At 33.9% G+C, this 23,285-nt stretch overlaps 1 protein-coding gene across 50 annotated transcripts in view; it reads left to right on the forward strand.

Annotated features, from left to right (window-relative positions):
• The window catches only part of mical3a (microtubule associated monooxygenase, calponin and LIM domain containing 3a), a 151,370-nt gene that overhangs the window by 90,199 nt on the left and 37,886 nt on the right, over positions 1-23,285 (forward strand). For 26 of the 50 annotated variants that reach the window (XM_073929866.1, XM_073929850.1, XM_073929857.1 and 23 more), the window contains 5 exons: positions 5,985-6,171; positions 9,746-9,840; positions 11,096-11,186; positions 16,343-16,538; positions 18,382-18,620. In XM_073929866.1, the coding sequence (XP_073785967.1) occupies positions 5,985-6,171; positions 9,746-9,840; positions 11,096-11,186; positions 16,343-16,538; positions 18,382-18,620 (808 nt within the window). Of the gene's footprint in view, positions 26-2,135; positions 2,235-4,328; positions 4,437-5,984; positions 6,172-9,745; positions 9,841-11,095; positions 11,187-16,342; positions 16,539-18,381; positions 18,621-21,598; positions 21,689-23,285 lie in introns of all 50 variants that reach the window. The other 24 variants (XM_073929835.1, XM_073929845.1, XM_073929859.1 and 21 more) reach the window with 4 other exon arrangements.

The following is a 23,285-nucleotide window of genomic DNA, read 5'->3' on the forward strand; positions in this document are numbered from 1 at the left end:
TAAAGACAAACCGGCGAAGCCAAAGGTGAAACTCAGCACTGGGTGTCACTATGCCTTAAACACATTTTCATATCATTTACTTTTTCTCGCATAGCTTGTCTCAGACCTTGTTAAATAGAAACATTTTTTGGCACTGTATGTGTTAAATAGGAGCTTAAATAAAGCTGCTATTCATAACACGTTTGCAGGTGAAACACCTATCTAATGTGTGGTAAAATCACTTTAATGTGACGTCTTTTGGGCTTTCAGCAATATACACTTGTGCCATTCAAAATTAAGGCGTTGGTGCATTTCTTAATATAAAAAGCGTCTTAAAATGTCATAAATTGCTTCGATATGAATTAAAACCTTAAATCAGAGCAACAAGTCTTAGAGTGCTTTTACACCTAGACATTTGTTTTGGAACCTGACGCATTTGTCCCCTTAGCTAGGTTTGTTTGGGCTTATGTAAACTCTGCAATCACCATAAAGCTTAGATCCGCACCAAATCAATTTGTTTAAGATTGGCTGAATGAGGTGGTCTCAGCTCTATTAAAACTGGATAAAAGATCTGGAACAGTTACATTTTAGTAAGGAAGCAATGAGATAAAAAGTAACTTTTTTGTGTTAACGCGACTTTTGATATAGAATCAATTGGAATTTTACAACCCGTGACAATTGAAATGAGATTGTATGAGAAACTTACTACTGAATTATATTTGAAGATGACTCTCTCTGTGGGTGTGTCATTATTCAAAAGTGCACTTTTTCACTTATAATGTATTGTAATAATGTTATTTTTCATCATCATAAAATAAAATAACGTAATGTGACAACTGTGAGGAGAGTTTACGCGCACGTGACTTGTTTTCGTAATTTTGGTCCGTTTAGATACTTTGGTGTGAAAGCAGCCTTAAAACCATGATCATATGGCATTCACTTTTGTGAGGAAGTGAAGCGCAAGCATAATTTTTGCAGTGAATATCAGTGTCATCATCATTGGCACCAGGGCATCATTGTACTTTGTACATTGTACATTGTACATGTACTTTGATTACAGATTTACAGATTATAGATTTCTATAGATTCTTTTCGATGGACTGTTTATAAATCAATGATGACATGAAGTGCTATAATGCAAAGTAATATAAATCACTACCAATATCCAAAACTCTGACTTTTCATTTTAAATTCGTGTCTTGAGGTTGATGTAAAATAATAATAATAATAATAATAATAATAAAAGTTAATAATAGTTAATAATAGTTATTAGTTATAATAATAATAACAAAAAACAACAATAATAATAATACTTATTATTATGCTTATTATAATTGTTATTGTTATATCAATAATAATAATAATAATAATAATAATAAAAGTTAATAGTAGTTATTAGTTATAATAATAATAACAAAAAACAACAATAATAATAATACTTATTATTATGCTTATTATAATTGTTATTGTTATATCAATAATAATAATAATAATAATAATAATAATGCTAATATTAATAAAAGTTAATAATAACAATAGTTATTAGTTATAATAATAACAATAATAATTATACTTATTATTATTATGCTTGTTTTTAATGTTATATTTGGATCAATAAAAATAATAATAACAATAATAATGTTAATATTAATAAAATAAAGTATAATAATAATTATATAATCATAACAATAATAATTATAATAATATTAAATATTTGGATGAAAAAAGTATTTAATATTAATTTAAATAACTTATTATTATTATTACTACTACTACTACTACTACTACTACTACTATTATTATTATAATGCTTATTATTAAAGTTATTGTTATATCAATAATAATAATAATAATAATTGTATAACCGTAAAAATAACACTTTTAATAATATTAAAGTTAGGGATGATAAAAGTATTGTTTGCTTGACCACTTTCAATTTGAAGTGCTATTCTTTTGTTTAGTTTTTTTTTTTTTTTTTGTAGCCAAGAGCATATCACAAGGGCTGTAGATGGAGGTTAACTCTTATTTAACCTTTAGTATTACTTTATAGACTGTCAATTTTTAATTTTCTTTCTGTCTGTCTGCCTGCTGTGTCTCTGTCATCTTGCTTTTACTCGTTTCTCACCCCTTCTATCTGTGTCTTTCATCTTTCAAAGTCTAAGAAAAAGTCGTCACTGTTGTTGACAGAGCAGTGGTCCAGGGCTCGTGATGTGAGCTCTGCTAGTCCTCTGCATTCCCCCAGCTCTTTCCGGCAGGTAGCAACGATGCATTTAATGACTGCTGTGTGTGTTCTGGAGATGTTTGTGTGCACGGATGGGTTTCTGTAACACTTTCAAACACACTTACTCATGCTGGAGAAAACCCTTTGACTAAGGCTTCTTTTTTCAATCCTCACCTGTTATAACCCGATGTGTGTATCAGCGTGTGAAGCCATCAATATTGAAATACAACTAAAAAATGCCACACATGTAACATGGCTGTAAAATTTGATCATGTGATTTGTTTATTATTATTATTATTATTAATAAGGTGCATGAAAGCTTTTTCTTGGAAACTAATCTGAGTGGTCTTAGTGCATTGATATTGTTAATCAAAATCAACATGCTTTAATAAAATTATGATTGTTTACTTTGGGAGGTATTGGTGATACGTTTGAGCATCAAGTTTGCTGGTTGAATTACACCCTGTGCCTTGTTTCATATATGAATAACCATGCAAGAATATTGAGATGTACAATATTGTGCTAAAACACATATACTCATCTAGACGCCTTTAAAAAGTTTGAGGTTTGTAATACTGATTTTTACTTGCTATTTATTTCGATTTAATAAGACATTTCTCAAGTCTTTAGTGTTATGTGTTTCTTCAGAAACCATTTTAATAATGTTGATTTGCTACTCAATTGATATATATTGCAGCAGTGATAATAATTATTAATATTTATAAATATTGAATTGTTTATATAATTATATATTTGTTCATTTTTATTTTAATTAATTTTCATTTCATTAAAATTTTATTTCATTTAAATTTTTTTCAATTTGAAATTTGTAAATTCATTTAATATAGTTTAAATGAATTGTACTTATTATTATTATTATTATTATTTATTTATTTTTTCATTTATTTATTTTTATTTTAATGACATTTTATTTCAATTTCATTTCAATTTACTTTCATTTAATTTTATTTCAGTTTTATTTTAATTTATTTAATTTTAATTTATTTTTATTTATTTCGATTTAATTTAGAATTTTATTTTATTGATTTTTTTATTGATTTTTTATTTTACCTTAATTACATTTTATTTGATTTCAATTTGATTTAAATTTACTTTAATTTAATTTCAGTTTTAGTTAAACGTATTTAGTTTTTTTAAATTATAATATTTATTTTTCTTTCCATTTCTTTTTCTTTTTTATTTTATTTAAGTGTATTTTATCTTTATGTATTTAAATTTCAACTTTAAATAGATTCGATTTAATTTCAACTTAATTTTTTTTTTAGTTTTAGTTCTATTTTTTTAATTTAAATGTATTTAAATTTATGTTTTATTTTATTTTAAGTTTTTTATTGTATTTATTTTCGTTTCTATTTTTCATTTTATTTTATTTAAATTTTACATTTTTTAAATTATTTAAATTTTGTTGGGTTTAAATTTCATTTCAATTTCCCTAGTTTGTTTTTTCAGTTTTAGTTCAATTTATTTAATTTTAATTTACTTTTATTAATTTAGTTAATTTACTTTAAATTTTTTATTTTATTTATTTTTATTTCTATTTCATCATTTTTTATTTTAACTTAAATTTGATTTTGATTTCATTTCAATTTACTTAATTTACTTTTTAAAAATAGTTTATTTTTATTTTATTTTTAATATTTTATTTTATGAATATTTTATTTTTACTTCAAGCGTTAAACATTTTTTGACGAACAGAGTTTAAAAGTATAGCATTTATACTTCAAAGACAAATTGATGCATTATTCATATCTTTACCACGACTTCTCCTGAATTGCACATATCCTTAAAACAATCTTTCTGACCTCAATCCTCCAAACAGCAGTTTGTTTTGCAAACCACTGTTTTACATTTAGGTAATTATAAGTCACTGTATTCAATTAACAATTTTCCTTTTTTTAGTATCTCACAGCTTTTATTCTTTGTTCTCATTTAGAACTTTTAATTGCTTTTGAGCTGAATTACACCGCGTGCCTTCTGTCATCTGCACAAATAACCAAACAATATCTAATTTTACCTTTATTTTGTACATTTCTGATTCTTTATGGTTTTTCAAATGCATTCATTATCTCAATCTTCATCAAACTCTTGTTCTTTTCACCACCCGTAGCACTGTGTAAAGATGTACACAGGGGGTGTGAGCTCATTGGCTGAGCAAATAGCCAATCAGCTTCAGGCTAAGGACGACCCCAGACCCATGCTTGAGAAAAGGGATTTGGTAAGAATTCTGAGTGTTGTTATGTTGCCGTACATCTGAGAGCACATTTTGTCCTGGTGCATGGCTTACTTTTAGAACTGGATATCAAGACGTGTATGTCATGAATGATTCAGTGCATTGTTAATTGGAACAAGATACTACAGAGGCATCAACTATTGGATAAGAATAACACCTACAAGAACAAAGGTTTATATAAGGTTTCATCTATATAGGTTTGTCTGCACTGGTACGTTTATCTGATGAAAAAGCCAATTTATCAGTGCTGAAAAAGTATGTACTGATTGATTGGCCAGGGATCAAGTCAATTCTTTACGCCCTATTCACACGGGGCGTCAGCGTCAACGCTTCCCATTCACTTTGAATGGGTGACGTCAGGCGTTGCCGAACTGCATTGTGGATCCGTCGGCGCCGCTTCAGAAGCGTTCCTCGCTGCAGAAGTTGGGACCAGCTCAACTTTTCAAGCCCCGACGGAAGCGTCAGCCAATCAGATCGTTGTATGCAAATACACCAGCTCAGACAGTGGCCTATTGCTAACTGAATTTCATTGGCTGACGCTTCTATGACGATCGTTTCAGCCCCAACTTCAGACACGCCCTCTGTCAAGCGTTGACGCTGAAGCCCCGTGTGAATAGGGCGTTAGAGAGACAGAAGAAACTTTCAACTGGATTTTCTTTTCTTTCTTTACATTTCTGTTGTGCGTTACCCAACTGTGTTGATTTACTCAGATTAAATATTAAATATACTCAAATTATAATTTTAAAAATTGTTTTTTATTGTTAATTGAAATATTTTGGATGTTTTTAAAACATTTTTAGTTTATTTTAATATTTTTTTATATTTTATTATTAATAATATATTTTTTATGTATTTATTTTAAAATAATTTACTTTATACGTTTTAATTTATCTGAATAATTGAAAAAATGTACAATAAAAAAGATTTTAATGTTATTTTATTTAATCGTTCGTTGGTTCGTTCATTCGTTGTTTCATTTGCTTTTTGTTTTGTTTGTTCATTCGTTGTTTCGGTCATTGTTTCATTCAATGTTCGTTCGTTCATTGTTTCATTCAATGTTCATTGTTTCATTCATTCGTTGTTTTGTTTTGTTCGTTGTTTTCTTTCTTTGGTTTGTTCAGTAGTTGTTTTGTTCATTGTTTCATTCGTACATTCAGTCCTTCGGACGGTCAGTCGGTCAACCATTCGTTAATGACATATTCGTTGTTTAATTTGTTGTTTCGTTCGGTCCGCCTGCCTGGTGGTCATTCGGTTCGTCCACCTGTCAGTAGTTCTGTCCGTCGGTCTGTTCATTGCTTCGTTAGTTGTTTCACTTATTGTTCCTAAATGTAATCTATTGCACTCAATTGTGTTGGATTGCAGATATTTGATCATTATCATTTCAGAATTATTCATATAAAACCATTCGCTCTGCCATATACCAACCTAGGGTCTTGGTGGATAGGAGTTTCTCTTGGCAGATTTCTGTGCGTTTAACAATCTGATTTTTAAAATACTTGATTTTGACTCACTTCTCTGTCTCTCTCTCTGCAGGGTTCCTTTCGAAAGGAGTTCCCTCAGAACATCGGTGGCAGCGATGTGTGTTTCTTCTGCCGTAAACGGGTCTATGTGATGGAGCGTCTCAGCGCTGAAGGAAAGTTTTTCCATCGCAGCTGCTTCAAGTGCGACTACTGCGGCACAACCCTCCGCCTGTCCTCATATGCCTTCGATGTTGAAGACGGTACGAAATTTAGATCCAACCCAAAATTAACATACACAATTTTGTTTGTGATTGCTTTTAAAGACCTATATACATTATACAGGGTGGGGAAAAAGTCACTATGCTGCTTTACAAAGACAAAGTGCAGTAACTACGCGTTTGTTAAAATGAGTTAAAGCCTAGAATAAGTTTTGTGACATCTATTCAGTCCCGTGACAGTCTCCTGTTTCAGCTTTTGCTCTGTTCCAGAAAAAAAGTGTCAAAACAGCAGTAATTACAAAACTCAAGCTGGTGTAAAAACATTAAAGGGGACCTATTATGCAAAGATCACTTTTACAAGGGGTTTAAACAACCTCTGAAGATAAAAATTCATTAATTCTATGTTTTTTACAATCACACTTAATAAAAACAGTCTGCTGAAACAGTTCCCTTTGTACTTGTCATTGCCCATTAGTGATGATCTCTCCCTACCATAGACAGCCCTGAGTGAGAAGCAGCTGTCTGCAATAAGAATTTTCACGCCATATGCTTGAGCCAAAGACGAGTTTGTGGAGTTTAGGATTCAAAAATGAACACCATAATCTCAGTAGACTACTATCTTCTGAGCCACTTTTTTTGTTGTTGACATTTGCCTGTTTTGAATCTGCCATTTTTAGCTCCACCCTCTTTTGAAAAGAGAACTGGGAGCACAATCTCATTTGAATTTAAAGCAGCAGTCACCAAAACGGCACAATTTGGATCAACATCTATAAGGGGGAAGTTTCAAAGAGTTATGGAAAATTATCTGTTTGGTATTTTGAGTTGAAACTTCACATACACACTCCAGACACATCAAAGACTTCTTTTACATCTTGTAAAAGGGTCATAATAGGTCCCCTATAAAGGAATTCAGTTTATTTTAAGTGTTTGCATAGATATTGCACTTGGCCTTTGTATAGTAGTATAATTGGGCACAGATGTCTTTGCAGAGACACACTTAATAAAGAACATTTCATGTGTTGTGCAGACTGCTGAGAGCAAAATAAATAGACAACAAAAATGAGAGGAAGCAGCATGTTGAGAAAGAACGTAATTATAAAGATTATAAATGTGTTTGCATAATCACCAGTGTCATGTTGACAGATGAGACTTTAAAAGTAGTTAATTTTATACTACAAGGCCCAATCCCAATTCTATACCCAGCCCTTCCCCTTACCCAGGGTTTTTCAAAGTCTAAGACAGTGGGCCTCACACACACACAAAAATTCTGGAGGTTTTCCTGCTACCTCATCATGCTTGGTTTCAAGGTGTCGCCGAAGTTTAGCGGGTCTCATGCTGTCATTAGCCAAATTATCTTGACAAACCACACATAAAGGTCGTGGTTCATCAGCTGGTCCTGTCCACTTAAATCCTCAACTCAAATACTGATCACCATATCGTCGTCTTTTGGGTTTAAGCCCTGAACTTGAAGCCTTTGAATCGGGGGGTCTCAGAAACCGATCCATTGTATTAGCAGACAAATACCTCTATTGCATTTACATTTACATTTACATTTAGTCATTTAGCAGACGCTTTTATCCAAAGCGACTTACAAATGAGGACAAGGAAGCAATTTACACAACTAAGAGCAACAATGAATAAGTACTAAAGGCAAGTTTCAGGTCTGTAAAGTCTAAGAAGGGAAGTGTTAGTAATTTTTTTTTTTTTTTTTTTTTTTTTTTTTTTTTTTGTTCAGTTAGTGTGATATTCAAATAGGCAATTGCAGATTAGGAAGTGAAGTGGAGACTTGGCGGGCTTGCCAAACAAGCAAATTCACAGCTATGGCCTTCTGGGTAAAAAAGGTTTTCTTATTTTTGACGTATTATTTTCTTTTAGCTTTGTTTAATTAAAATGTTTAAAAATAACAAAAAATACATATAATAATTAAACTTAATAATTATATTTTTATTATATAATATTTTTTCCCACGCCTCCCCTGACATGCTCTGGCGCCCCCCAGGAGAGGCGCGCCTCACACTTTGAAAACCCCTGCCCTTACCCATACCCCTCATTTTGCTTGTTCACTTGAAGGAGTAGGGGTTTTCCAATTCTCTTTTGCTTGAAGGCATAGGGCGAAGGGGAAGTGCTGGATAGCCCTCAGGGCCATACTCAAAACCAAGGGGTACAAAACATTTCCCAGAATACACCATCTACAACAGCAACGTGGCTGCACATGGAAGTGAGGAGATGTACAAATTAGTATATTTTTATCATTATTATGAATTTTTAACACAAATAAGCATGTTTTAATAAATTCATAACGTTGTTCGTGTTTTACCTTTATGTTTAAAAAAAACGCTAAAATAAAAAAAGCAACATTTCACTATTTATAATCTCTAAAAATAACTTCTGTATAGAAGTCCCACAACATACTTTAACGTCTAGCACTCGTATACCCTGTCAGAAAAGTCGAGTGGCTGGCAAATAGCTTTTTAAAGTGTCTGGTATAATGTTAATAGTATTTTCGTGTGTTAACAGATGAATATGGCCACTGTGTAAATGCACAGTACAGTTACAAGCTTATTGCCACATGATATTGTTATTATAACCTGATATTGTTGCCTTCAGTGATTTCCTGAAAACAAATACCAAAATATGGAATGACTACAGCAGTCGCCGTCGTCTGATCTCATAAGAAGCAAGAGATCGCGATGACATATGATGTCGTGTGCAGGTGTTGCAGTGGTGTCTCATTTTTTAGGGATAAACTTTGAAGCACTTCCCCTTCACACTCTGTTTCAAGGGCCAAAGTGTAGAGGAGGGGTACAATAATGGAATTGGGATTGGGCCGAAGTGTATTTAAGACTTATGGACTATATACATCTAACTTTAAGAGGTCATATTTGGATTTATCGCTTTAATAGCATATTGACAATTGTAATAAAGTTGTAAATGTGACAAAAATCTAGCAAATAGCCTCCAAGTGTCATTGTTTTTTGTATTTAAAATATTTTAAATTAAAAAAAGTTTTTATTAGTTTAGGCTGTTTTATGAATGGCTGTTTTTATTTTGATGTCTCTTTAAATAGTTGTTAAGATTCACCCTTTAGATTCACCCTCCACAAAATGAAAAGTCATCGTTTACTTGTTTCAAACACAAAATAAATATTTTGAAGAAAACTGGAAACCTGTAATCATCATCTTCCATAGTATTTGTTTCCTACTATAAAAGTCAATGGTTGCAGGTTTTTACCTTTCTTCTAAACATCTTCTTAGCAAAACAGAATATAAAGTAGCTCATAAAGGTTTGGAACAAGTGAAGGATGAGTAAATGACAATTTCATTTTTAGTTGAGCTTTCCCTTTAATTCTTAAAAAAACTAGTTTGCAGTCATAAGATGTGTTTTGTGACCAGCACAGTGAGATATTGTTGTTTAAGACAGAGGAACCATTTTCTGCATGGTCAACCATTCTTCATTAGCTATAAGCCATTTGGAATCCTCCCACAGATACGCAAGAAAATTAACTATTTTGCATATAATGACTGGCCTTATTTGAGGTTTCTTCTTTTTAGGCTTTGAAAGTGATGCTAGTGGAATGAAATTTTTATTTATTTATTTTTTTGCTCTTCTCTTGCAGGGAAGTTTTATTGTAAACCACACTACTGCTACCGACTCTCTGGTGTGGCACAGAGAAAACGGCCTGCACCTGCTGCTGCTCCAGCAAACGCCAAGGTACTGAATTATTTTGTATCTTTACAGTTGAAGTCAAAATTATTTGTGGATATTTTTTTCAAATATTTGCCAAATGATGTTTAACAGCAAGGACATTTTCACATTATTTCTTATAATATTTTTTCTTCTGCTGAAAGTCTTATTTGTTAAATTTCAGCTATTTATATAATTTTTAAAAACCATTTTGAAGTTAATATTATTAGCCCCATTAAGCTATTTTTTCAATTGCCTAGACCTAGAGAACAAACAAATGGCTTGCCTAATTATCCCTAATTAAGCTTTTAAATTGCACTTTAATCCTAATACTAGTACCTTGAATAATATCTAGTAAAATATGATGTATTATAATCATGGCAAAGATAAAAGAAATCAGTTATTAAATTATCAGTTATTAAAACTATTATGTTTAGTCAAGTCAAGTCGAGCATATTTGTCATTCCACTACATGTGTGGACGTACATAGAAACGAAATGTTGGGTCTCGCAGGACAGTACTACATAAATGAATCATAAATACAAACACAACACTGGACGTAAATAAAGAAATAAGACGTATGCATAACTAACATGTACTATAAGATACCTAACTATACACATAAGACTTAACTATACACATAAGATGCTTAACTATACACAAGACTTAACTATACACATAAGACAGGCTATACAAATACTTTAACATGAGACTGAACAATATTGTGCAGAATATTGTGCAAGCAGTGCAACATGATTGTGGTCCATTTATAGTACACATTGTTTTCATTACTGAGTTCTTGTAAGATGGAGTTTAAGTAAGGTGGCAGGTGCATCAGAGAGAAGAAGAGTGTTTCTACAGGTGGTTTGTCAAGCCCACTCACCTGAATGTAGCACAATTTGAAATGCACAATGTTTCCAAGAGATATGTAGTGATTCAGAAAGTGTCTATAGTGCAAGTGTGGAATCTGGTGCAAGAGTCAAAAAGATGAGAGGGTGTCTTTTATACAGGTGGTTTGTTAAGCCCACTCATCTAGGACTTACTTAAGAATGCATGGGAAGGGTGGGGGGTTGATGACATTTCAGAGGGGGGTAAATTGAGTGAGATGAGAGCTGTAACTAACATTCTTTAGAAATGTGTTGAAATAAAAATAGAAATTAAGAAAAAAATATACGAGGGCAATAATTTAGGAGGGCTAATGATTCAGACTTCACTGTTTATTTCACCTATTATTTATTATTTATTTATACTTTAAGTATATTTGTGTATATGTATATCGTAGGAGCCCCAGGTGTTGGCGGTATCCCCCAACACAGTGGACGCCCCAGGTCAAGCCATAACCACTCAGACCCCTGCGGAGCGCCGGCCCTCAGGTACCCGCCTTTCCTCTTTAAGCCCCGTCCTGTGCCTCTCTCGAGGAGTAGGGGGCAGCCTGCGCTCGTTGCGGCGCGCCATGTCTTGGAGCCGCCACCAGGTGGCACACAACCCCTTAGATTCTCCTTTCCTCCTCGCCTACTGCGTCTATCTGCTCTCCTGCTTTACTCTCAAAATCCTGCTCGATATTCTCTAGCATGGCCCCCTGAGTTAATCTAGCCACTTGAGCCCACATTTGCTGTAGTTTCCAGTGATATTGTGCTTGTTTTTTTGTGTGTGTGTGTATTCTTGATGTCACAACCCTTTTCTGAATGTGTAGTGTTCATGTAATTCTGAATGATGCAGACTAATCCAAATGGTTATTTTGGGTTTAAGTCACTTATTCAGGCAAAAAAGCATGTTAATGTGTACTGTTAATGAAATATTTACAGATTTAGAAATGTGTGAAGTTGCCCAAAGGGATAGTTCGCTCGGAAATAGTTCAATCAGAAAGATTCTGTTATCATTTACTTGTCGTTTCCACCTTTCTAAGATTCTTCTGTTGAAATGGGTAGCTATTGATCCATATTAGGAAAAATAAATACTATAGATGTCGATGGTTACCAGTTTGCAACATTTTTCGAAATATTTTTGAAGCAATATGACAAATATTCATATAATAAAATGGTCATTTCTGAGTGAGCTTTCCTGCTATTGATTCATAGTAGGAAAATAAATACTATGGAAGTCGATGGCTACCATTTTACAACATTTTTCAAAATATCTTTTTGAAACAATCTAACAAATGCTCATTCAATTTTGACTAAATGTTCATTTCTGGGTGAGCTTTTCTGCCATCGATTCATAGTAGGACAAATAAGTGTTATGAAAGTCGATGGTTACCAGTTTACAACATTTTATTAAAAATATCTTTTTGAAACATTCTGACAAACGCTCATTCAATGGTGAGTAAATGCTCATTTCTGAGTGAGCTTTCCTGCCGTTGGTTCATAGTAGGAAAATAAGTATTATGGAAGTCGATGGTTACCAGTTTGCAACATTTTCCGAAATATCTTATTAAAACAAACTGACAAATGCTCATTCAGTTTTAAGTAAATGTTCATTTCTGGGTGAGCTCACCTGCCATTGATTCATAGTAGTAAACATGAGTTTGCAGCATTTTTCGAAATCTCTTTGAAACAATCTGACAAATGCTCGTTCAGTTTTGAGTAAATGCTCATTTCTGAGTGAGTTTCTTGCTTTTGATTCATAATAGGAAAAATAAATACTTTGGAAGTCGATGGTTACCAGTTTACAAAATGTTTTGAATTATCTTTTTGAAACAATCTGACAAATGCTCATTCAGTTTTGAATAAATGTTTATTTCTGGGTGAGCTTTTCTATCATCGTAATAGAAAAAAAAATGTATTATAGAAGTCGATGGTTAACAGTTTGCAACATTTCTCGAAATATCTTTTTGAAAATAAGTGGTCAAATGTTCTTTCAATGGTGAGTAAATGTTCATTTCTGGGTGAGCTTCCCTGCCATCGATTTATAGTAATAAATAAATATATATATTATAGAAGATGGCTACCAGTTTGCAACCTTTTTCGAAATATCTTAATGAAATAATCTAACAAATGCTTATTCAGTGGTGAGTAAATGTTCATTTCTGAGTAAGCTTTTCTGCCATTGATTAATAGTAGTAAAAATAAATACTATGGAAGTCGATGGTTACCAGTTTGCAACATTTTTCTAAACATCTTTTTGAAACAAATGGTCATATGTTCATTCAATGAGTAAATGTTTATTTCTGAGTGAGCTTCCTTCAATTGAGTCGTAGTAGGAAAAATTAATACTAGCAGTTTGCAACATTTTTCAAATTATCTTATTAAAACAATCTGACAAATACTCGTTAAGTTTTGAATTAATAATAATTTCTCTGGTATATCTATCCTTTTAAGTTAGCATATTAAGTATGATACTGTAATAATAATAAATGCTTTTTTGCCTGCACATGTATTAAATATTCTTAATTTCTTGCCTGTTTTTGTTGCTCTCCTTTCTATCCTTCCACTGTGTAGACCTGTCATTAGTACCTTTAAGTTTGTTACTGTAATTTCTGATTCTGGAATGTAGTGCTTGTGATTGGTGGACTCTGTAAGCTTTACCTTTCCCCCGTCCTATCAGAGCAGCTTGTTGCTGCGCTAGTGCTTGCATCTGTGCCTGTGATACTTCCATCAACCCTGGCGCATCTATCCCAGTGTTTGCTCATCTCCTAACTCTCCTCTGCATACTAACATCACCGCACATGGCATACTTCATGTGTGTTTCACTGAGAATGATTTGCTTTGCTAAATTAATGGTCAGTTTAAGCTACTTAGGATTAAATATATGACCAAAATAGGTATATTTTAGTACAGTTATTAAGAGGTTTTAGTAAAAGTTTTAATATCGGTCATAGAGGCTGAATCTTTTGGGAATTTTCACCTCAAAATTAAAAAAAGTAATATGAAGCTTATTTTTAGGACTGTTAAGATGTAGTTAAATATATATAATTTTAGTTATTTATTCACAGTACTATGTTTACATATAATATAATGTACATGTGATTGTCTTAAAACAATACTTTAGTTTTGTTAAATGAAATTGTATTTTACTTGTAGCATTCCGTTAGCAGTTGGCTAATATGAGATCATAGATATGTAGAGTCTGGCATCATAAATCATATGCATCAGCTGAACATGACGCACTCTTTTATTCATGGGGTTTTCCACTGCATAATCCATATTGAGGAATATTATTTATTTAGTGCATTCCGAATGCACTAGTCAGAATTCATAATAATAGATGTTTTTGCATGCTTCATCTTAATCACTTCCACTCAAATGCACATAATTATTTTACTTAAATTACATGCACAAAATGTTCTCACTGGCTTTATTAGTATATTGGGATTTTTAAGAAAAGACGTATTAGGCATACGCATTTATAAAACAAAATACATTAAAATGAAAATACATGCTTATTTATGTTCTGAGATGCTTTGTAGGAAGGGAAAAAGGAAAGGTGACCATAACTTGTGTATATTATTATACAGTATATTATTAAATAAATCTATTTAAGAGTATTTACTGACAGCAAGATATATAGATCTAGTATACATGTGAAATCGTGAAGAACAAATATTGCTTGTGCAAATAAAAAGTTGAGAATTCTCCATTTATTTTGGACTGTGTTTGTTTTATTTGTCCGAGTGGAAATTAACCTCTCTATGCTGCAATTTTGTTAGCCTCAAAAACAGGAGGTGGGTTAGGTGGAGAATTACTAAATAAAATCTAATATTTTAGCTTTGAATAAACTAGGGCTGCTACAACGAATCGGTTAAATCGATATAAATTGATTACTAAAAGTGTTGGCAGTGAATTTCATAATCAATTTGTAGTGTCGCGCGACACAGGGATGTTTGATTATTAAAAAACGATTTAGTTCAGCTCGGAGTGGAGTGAACACGGTCTCTCTCGCGCACTGATACAGACTCTTTCACACCTAGACTTTTGTTTTGGAACCTGTCTCGTTTGCCCAGTTAGCACGGTTCGTTTGGCATATGTGAATCCAGCAATCGCGCTCGGATCCGCGCCAAAACGATCGAGATCACCTGAATGAGGCGGTCTGGGCTTGATTGAAACAAACTCTGGAGCGGATCGATTGTGGTGAAAAAGCGATACGATCTGAGCCCGGCTATATCACAGTGTTTTTATGGGTATGTAAGAGGCATACGGCTATATGAAGAGAGAATTATGAAAAGGGTAGAAGGTCATTCCAGACATCCCAAGTCTCCCGGAAGTTTCAGGAGTCTCCCGCAAATGTACAGAGCTTCCTGGATGCCCGCAAATGAGTGATAATCTCCCGATAATCGCACGTCTCCCTCCCGGTCCTCAAATACGTTGCGCACCCTTCTCACCCCTCCCCACTGCATCCCTCCTCGCTCTTCAGACACGTTGCGCGCATCCTGTCAAACACCACTAAACCACCACCCACCAACAGCTGTGCGGGACTCTGCAAAATAAACGGTGAAACTCTGTCCAATGTGAGGAGAGTTAACTCACACATGACTTGTTTTAGCTATTTTGTAAAGTTTAGAAACTTTTGGCGCGGTCTCTGGCACTGAACCAGAGAGAGCTCATGCTCACGCTCGCGCTCGCGTTGAGAGCTCCCAGTAAGGGACCATCGGAAAACTGCTTTTTTTTTTCCTAAAACAAAACTTAACCCTGCTGAAAAAGACATGTCATATTATCACAATTATGCAGCGTTTTAACAGCCTAATGCTTAATTTATGTTTATGCATAGACATGTAAATGCACACACGCACTAGTAAAACAATACATTTACAATTTGTAAAACAAAATTTATTCAAATATAATTAATTTACTGATGCGTTTTATTCATATCAGATACACATTACACATAGCGAAAGTAACTATAAAGTTGAATCTACTCTTCTCCGTGTTCACCAGCCACTTACTTGCATGTATTTGGGGAGTAGCTAATTTACATGCTGAATCCTGCGTTTTCTGCTTTTATAAATGAGACAAACACACAGCCGCAAGTAAACATGGCAACAACCATCTCACATTATAGATCACGATCACTTACATGTTTATGTGAACTGGTAAAACGTTTGAGATTATATCTCATTACGTTTATTATTCTTAACCAATTCACAAATAATTTAACTTGTTTTAAGCAAACAATCACTTAATATTGAGGTGTTTTTTTTCCAGAAAACAAGATATAATTTTTTATGCTATTTCATTTTTCTAGTATGTTTCTTGATTTATAAATATTTAGATATTTGGAATAAAAACAGGACAAAACTACTTAGTTTATTATTATTATTATTATTATAACCGCTCAGGGATGAGCTTTTTTTAATAAATGGTTGGAAATGAATGCTTTTCTTTTTTTTTATCTGATTCATCGATTAATCGAAAAAATAATCAACAGATTAATTGATTAATAAAATAATCGTTAGTTGCAGTCCTAAACTAAACCATGAACTTTTAAGAAGTTATTATTAATATTAGCAACATGCTAATAATATGAAGCCCCTCCCTCTCTCCTGTTAACATCTAATGTTCACATTAATGACGTTCTGTTTTCTCGTCCCCCACAGAAACTGAGGTAAATGGTGTCACGGAGCCCAGCGTGGCCAAACGTCTGAAAGGGACTCCGGAAAGGATCGAGCTGGAGAACTATCGTTTGTCAATGATGAGGGAGGAGGAGCTGGAGGAGGTGCCGGAGGAGACATTGGCGGAGCACAACCTCAGCAGTGTGCTGGATAAAGCCACCGACATCGAGGAGGGATCCAGGTATCGCCCTCATCTCTAATAATGCAAGCCCATTACCGTATATAATACAGTGCAAATTAAAAGTGCTTGTTCATTAGTGGTGCTTGGTGGTTAATATACAGTTGAAGTCAGAATTATTAGCCCCCCTGAATTATTAGCACCCCTGCTTATTTTTTTCTCCAATTTCTGTTTATAAGAAATAAGTAATATTTAATATAATATTTAATATTTAATAATAGATTTTATTTTCAGGACACTTCTATACAGCTTAAAGTGACATTTAAAGCCTTAACTAGGTTAGATGTTTTTTTCTTTAAATAGGCACTAATTTGCACACATTTATTGACCTAAAATCCAAACATGGTATGAAGTTGGTTTCAAAATTTATGGTTATTTTTATTAATTTTTTTTCAACTTTTTTACAAATTAAAAAAAAAAAAAAATTTCTGAAAGGGGTTTGTGGAAGCAGTGTGAAATTTGCCAATGTAAAACCCTTCAGAAAAAGGGTAGGAATAAAACTGTTTAGTTTGGTGTATGTTTGGTAATAAAAAATTACAGACATATTAAAAATTACAGACATAGGTGTTTTTTTTGAAGGCTTTATATTAGACTGAAAAAAAAACATACACACAGAAATAAAGCTAAAATAACCAGAAATTCTAAAGTTAATGGGGAAAATTAATGGTGAGTTTGAGCTACTTAGGATTAAATGGACAAAATGTGTTATGTTATAATGGTTTTATTAAGAGGTTTTAGTGAGGTTTTAGTATCAGTCATAGAGGCTGAATCTCACAAAGAATCTTTTGGGAATTTTCAACTTAAAATAAAAAAAAAATGTAGAAATAAGGTTATAAGTAAGCTTATTTTTAGGACTGTTAAGATGTAGTTAAATATAAATTGTGATATATTTTTATAAATATAATTGTCTTAAAACAGACATAAACTGATGATGTGAATGTTAAGTTAGTTTAGTCAAGTTAGTTTAGACTAAAAAAAACACAGAAATAAAGCTAAAATAACCAGAAATTATAAAAAGAGTTTTGTTTTTTTTTGCCTGCTGTGTATCACTTTAGTAGTCAAAGTTTTTCTTGTTCCGCATAATAAAAAATGAGTTGGAAAATATTTTATTTAGTGCAGAAGCTCAACGGAATTTAAATTTGGTGTATGGTAATTTGTTCAAGAAAAGTGACTTTAATTTAGGACACCATGTTAAAAATTGTATTATTAATATTGTTATTATTAGTTTAACCTATGTCAAATTTCAAATGTTCTGGCTTGGAATCAAATTTTTTAAAATGCAGGCCTGAAGTCAACATGAAAGTACAATCAAGTCCATTTAGTAGAATAATATTTTTCCTTGGTCTTTGTTAAACACTAGAAACACTATTATCATGATACAGTCATTGCATTACATTTTCTTTAGTCCTTAAAAAGGTATGTTTTCTCATTTTTTTCTTTTTGCAATGAGGCCTTGGAAATGTTATTGTTTAACATCTTCCTCCATGCTTTTGTCATGCAAATATCTAAAGATGCTTAAAATACAATACAAAATGATTAAATTTTATTTTTTGTAAACTTTTTGTAACATCAGAACACTTAAACAAAAAGTAAATATTTCTAACAGTAAGATTTATTTATTTATTTATTTTAAGTCAATTTAAAAGGACCCAACTGTTAAAAAAACGACGCAACTGTTTTCTACAACAGCAACAAAAATGTACCACATCAGCATATACTATACCTTTCCTGTACTATATGCTGGCATAGGAGACTCACTTGACTTTCTACAGTGTTTGTTTTAAGTAAGAAGTGCAGCCAGGAGACATTATTTCATTTTGAACACACTCATCCTCCATTCCTACAGCAGCTCTGAGTCTGACATGGAGGAAGAGGATGAAGATGCAGAGGCGGCCGGTCCGTCTGATCTGGGTGGAGTTCCCTGGAAGGAGGCAGTAGAGCTCCATGCTAAGTTAAAGGGAGAAAGCGACCCAGGAGCTGACGATGATGGCCTTCATGACGGTGATGGAGAGATGGACGAGGATGAAGAAGAGGAGGAAGATGAGGAAGATGAAGATGAGGAGGAAGAAGAGGAATCGAGCGAAGGTAAGCATTACATCAGTGCCTTTACTGTGTTTGTGAAGATGATCAAAGTGTCTCCACACAGGGGAAAAAAATAGATGTCCTGCACAGAATGGCCTGTCTGAAGGCGCTTCATTTGATTTCAGAAGTAGCTTACGTTCTTTTTTCTTTCTAGAAGATGATTTAAATGGACTGGGAGGACTGTAATGTGTTTGTTCTGCCGAGTCTCATTTCCTCTGTCCACTTCATATCATCTTTATGTATGTGGCGTCTAGTTCCCCTGATTAGATATTATGTGTTCACCAGGGTTGTGTGCCGTCTCCGATTCATAGAGAACTTGCGGAATTACATTTTCTCTTTGAGTAAGACTTTTTCTGATGAAAAATGTAAGACAAAAGATTTCCCGAGAGATTGCTCTAACCCCAGAGCCTCAGCCCCTGAAATATCTTCTCTTTTTTTTGGCAGCTGATGTATCTCATTAGTGAGAAATTCTAAACTTGTTTATACTAATGTGCTTATTTTATTCGCCTTTTCAGCCTTTAGCATTTTCACACGTTTACGGCATCTCTGGCAAATTGGCTAGTTTTCTTTTTCCTTCTGTGTCCTAATTTTCTCGTCCATTAAAAGAACCTTTTCCAACTTTCTTTAGCTAATTTTTTTTTTTTTTCAAACAAATTTATCTTTTTTTTACTTGATAAAAGCTAACAGTCACAATCACGGACTGTACAGTGTGATGGTGTACTATTTTAATGTTTAACTATACTAGATGTTTTGCATCTTTTTATAAAAAAGTAAACTTAAACATTCTGTTGTGTTTTCTGTCCTCCTTTGAAAAAAAAGGGCTGGGAACACAATCTTATTTGAATTTAAAGTGACAGTCACCAAAACAGCACAATTTGGATTAAAGCCTTCATGGGGCAGATTGAAAGAGTTCTAAAAATATTTGTGTTGTCTAATGACCTGAAATTTCACTTCAGGTTTGTTCGTTCATTCGTACGTAAAATGAGTCTCTGATGTCCCTGAAGTGGGCATTATCGTTCATTTGTTCATTTGTTTATTTATTCGTTCATTCATTTGTTCGTTCATATGCAAAATAAGTCTGATGTCCTTGGAGTTGGTGACATCGTTTGTTAATTCATTCGTTCGTTCTTTTGTACGTATATAAGTCTCTGATATTCCTGTAGTGGGCGTCATCGTTCAATAATTCGTATGCAAAATAATTCTCTGATGTCCCTGGAATGGGCATCATCGTTCGTTCGTGTGCAAAATAAGTCACTGATGTCGCTGGAGTGGGTGTCATCGTTTGTTAATTCATTTGTTTGTTCATTTGTACGTATATAAGTCTCTGATATTCCTGGAGTGGGTGTCATCGTTCATTCATTCGTATGCAAAATAATTCTCTGATGTCCCTGGAATGGGCATCATCGTTCGTTTGTTTGTTCATACGCAAAATAAGTCACTGATGTCCCTGGAGTGGGCGTCATCGTTCGTTCGTTTGTTCTCAAAATAAGTCTCTAATGTCCCTGAAGTAGGTGTCATCATTCGTTCGTTCGTTTATTCATTCGTGCTAAAATAAGTCTCTGATGTCCCTGGAGTGGGCGTTATCGTTTGTTCCTTCATTCGTTTGTTTGTTCATATGCAAAAAAAGTTTCTGATGTCCCTGGAGTGGGCATCATCGTTCGTTCTTTTTTTTTTTTTTTTTTTTTTAAATAAGCCTCTGATGTCCCTGAGGTAGGTGTCATCATTCGTTCATTCGTTCGTTCGTTTATTCATTTGTGCTAAAATAAGTCTCTGATTTCCCTGGAGTGGGCGTCATCGTTTGTTCCTTCGTTCGTTCATTTGTTCGTTTGCTCATATGCAAAATAAGTCTTTGATGTTTCTGGAGTGGGCGCCATCGTCCGTTCGTTTGTTCGTTCGTTCGTATGTACACAAAAAAGTCTCTGATGTCCCTAGAGTGGGCTGTCATCGTTTGCTTGTTTGTTCATTCATTTGTAAAATAAGTCAGCCCTGGAGTGGGCTTCGAAGTTTGTTCGTTTGTTCACAAAATAGGTCTCTGATGTCCCTGGAGTAGGCGTCATCGTTCGTTTATTTGTTTGTGTGTAAAATAAGTCTCTGATGTACCTGGAGTGGGCGTCATTGTTCGTTCCTTCATTTGTTAATTTGTTCGTACGGAAAATAAGTCTCTGATGTCCCTGGAGTAGGCGTCATCGTTTATTCACTCGTTTGTTCACTCATTTGTTTGTTCGTTTGTTTGTTCGGCTGGGTCAGTTGGCGTTTCTGTGTGGAGTTTGCATGTTGTCCATGTGTTCGCATGGGTTTCGTTTCGTTCGTTCTCTTGTTCTCTTTTCAGCTTAGTCTCCTTTTTAATCAGCGGTCACCACAGCGGAATGAACCAGCAACTTATTCAGCAGATACGGACATGTTTTACGCAGTGCATGCCCTTCCAGCTGCAACCCTACATTGGGAAACACCCACACACTCTTACATTCACACACATACAATACGGATAATTTAGCTTACCAATTCACCTGCACTTGGAGGAAACCCACGCAAACATGGATGCAAACTCCACAAGGAAATGCAAACTGACTCAGCCGGGACTCGATCCAGTGTTGTTTTTTGCTGTGAGGTGATCATGCTACCCACTGTGCCACCATGACGGCCACTTCAGGGACATCAGAGACTCATTTTACATCTTGTAAAATGAGGCATAACAGGTCCCTTTTAAAATCATTCAATTAATGCGTTTTACCATGGCACTGTACAGTACATCAACTAGTTTACTGTAGCTGAAACAGCTGATAAAAGTCCTCCGAAATCCTCTCATCTCTGAATGTTATTGGAGATTCTGTGTGTCATTCTGTACTGTCAAACTTTTTCCATCCTTTGCCTGTCACTTGTCTGTTGATCCTCTGCTCCGTCTTTCCATCGTGGTGTGTCTGTGTTGGATGTATGTGTGTGTGTCTGTGTGTGTTTGCTGGGGTAAATGTGTGGGGTGACAGCGGGAGACTATTTCCCCTGGGAGAGGGAGCTTCAGTCAGGCCTTTGGCTGGAAAATCTGGCAAATGAAGAGGATGTCAGTGTTTTTAAAGGTAGCCATGTCTGTGGATGAGTTTGGCTTTAGCACACACCGATTCCTTGTTTAACTTCATCCATAACTACAAATATATATATCGAGCTAATTCAATTTGCCTGTTTGCTTTCCTCTTTGTTTTGATTTTAGCTTTAATATGTCATGATGTAATGTGATGCATTTATCATGAATTAAATAAGTTATTGCTCTCTATTTTTCTGTCGTAATGTCGTTTGAGGTTGAAATAACATGCATTCACACTACTGTGGTGTTTTGAATTACATTTTTCAGGGTGTTTTCACACTTGGTGTTGTTCTGCAGCCTAACACTGAGCTTCTGCCATTAACATGACTATCAATGTTAATACTAGTACTATCCATTTACTGCTGTATTTGGGTAACAAGACACAAGCTTTCTGTATTATTAATGTTTTTACTGTTATAGCTTTATATATCATAATAGAATAATTTCCCTCAAAGATACTGTAGACATAATTTACTCACCATCAAGTCTTTCCAAACCTGTATGTCTTTTTTGTGTGAATGTAAATATATTTTGAAGAATGGTAGTGACAATACGCGACATTTCTCCAAAATATTTTTTACCTTACAAAGAATAAAGAAAGCCACAGAGGGTAGGAATGGTATGAGGGTAAATAAATTATGGTACAATAATAATGACTGGCTACTTAACCTTTAACACACACAGAAGAGCAGCATTTGCACTGTATATTAGGGTAAAAATGCAACTAATATAAGCAACGATGCATAAAGTTAAAGGTGCGGTAGGTGATCTGTCTGAATGTTAACCGGTTATGTTTAAAACACAATCCCTCCCCTGCTATCCAAAGTCACGTCTCCTGAAATCACGAAGGCGCATGTTAAAGATGACAGAGACCCACTAGATCATGCCATTCACCAGTTAAAAGTTTTATAGTACTTTTATAATAACACAATTCTGAATGAAAAACTGTATTATCACTGGTCTCACTCACTCACGTGCTATGTCCTAAAGCAACTACTGTATGCTTAGTGGTTGGCCAGTGGTGTGCAGGAATTACACTTATTACTAGGCCATACTTGCATGTTATTTCAGAGCGAATATTCAAAGTAGTGGTAAACAATATAGAGAGCACGTCACAGGTTGTTATTGTTTAAAAATGAGCCAACGTCAATATAAAACTAACTTCACCTCAGTAAAGCAGGCTAGGCGAAATATCACTATTTACTTATGTTTTGTTATTAAAGTAAAAAAAAAAAATCTGCATTATTATACTGTAAAAGTTCTCTTATGAAACTGAACATAGTCACATCAATCTTCTGAAGATTTCAATGTCTAAACAACACTTCTGGGCATATAACAAATTCATAACACAACACAATCTACATCAGCTTTGCATGACTAAAATAGTTTAAAAATATAACATTACTAAAAGAAATACTTCAGCCATAGTGTCGTCTTACTCTTACGGCAGATCTGCATGAACAGAGGTGCACAATTGATCAAATCTGCATTTGTTGACAGACAATTTGGGCTACTTATCGGAATTTTGGGAGATGTCTGCCTGACAATAATAAATTGGATGAACATTTTTTAGTCTTATGCCTTAACCAGAA

Source organism: Danio rerio, chromosome 18 (genome assembly GCF_049306965.1).
Source record: "Danio rerio strain Tuebingen ecotype United States chromosome 18, GRCz12tu, whole genome shotgun sequence".
Classification (NCBI taxonomy): domain Eukaryota; kingdom Metazoa; phylum Chordata; class Actinopteri; order Cypriniformes; family Danionidae; genus Danio; species Danio rerio.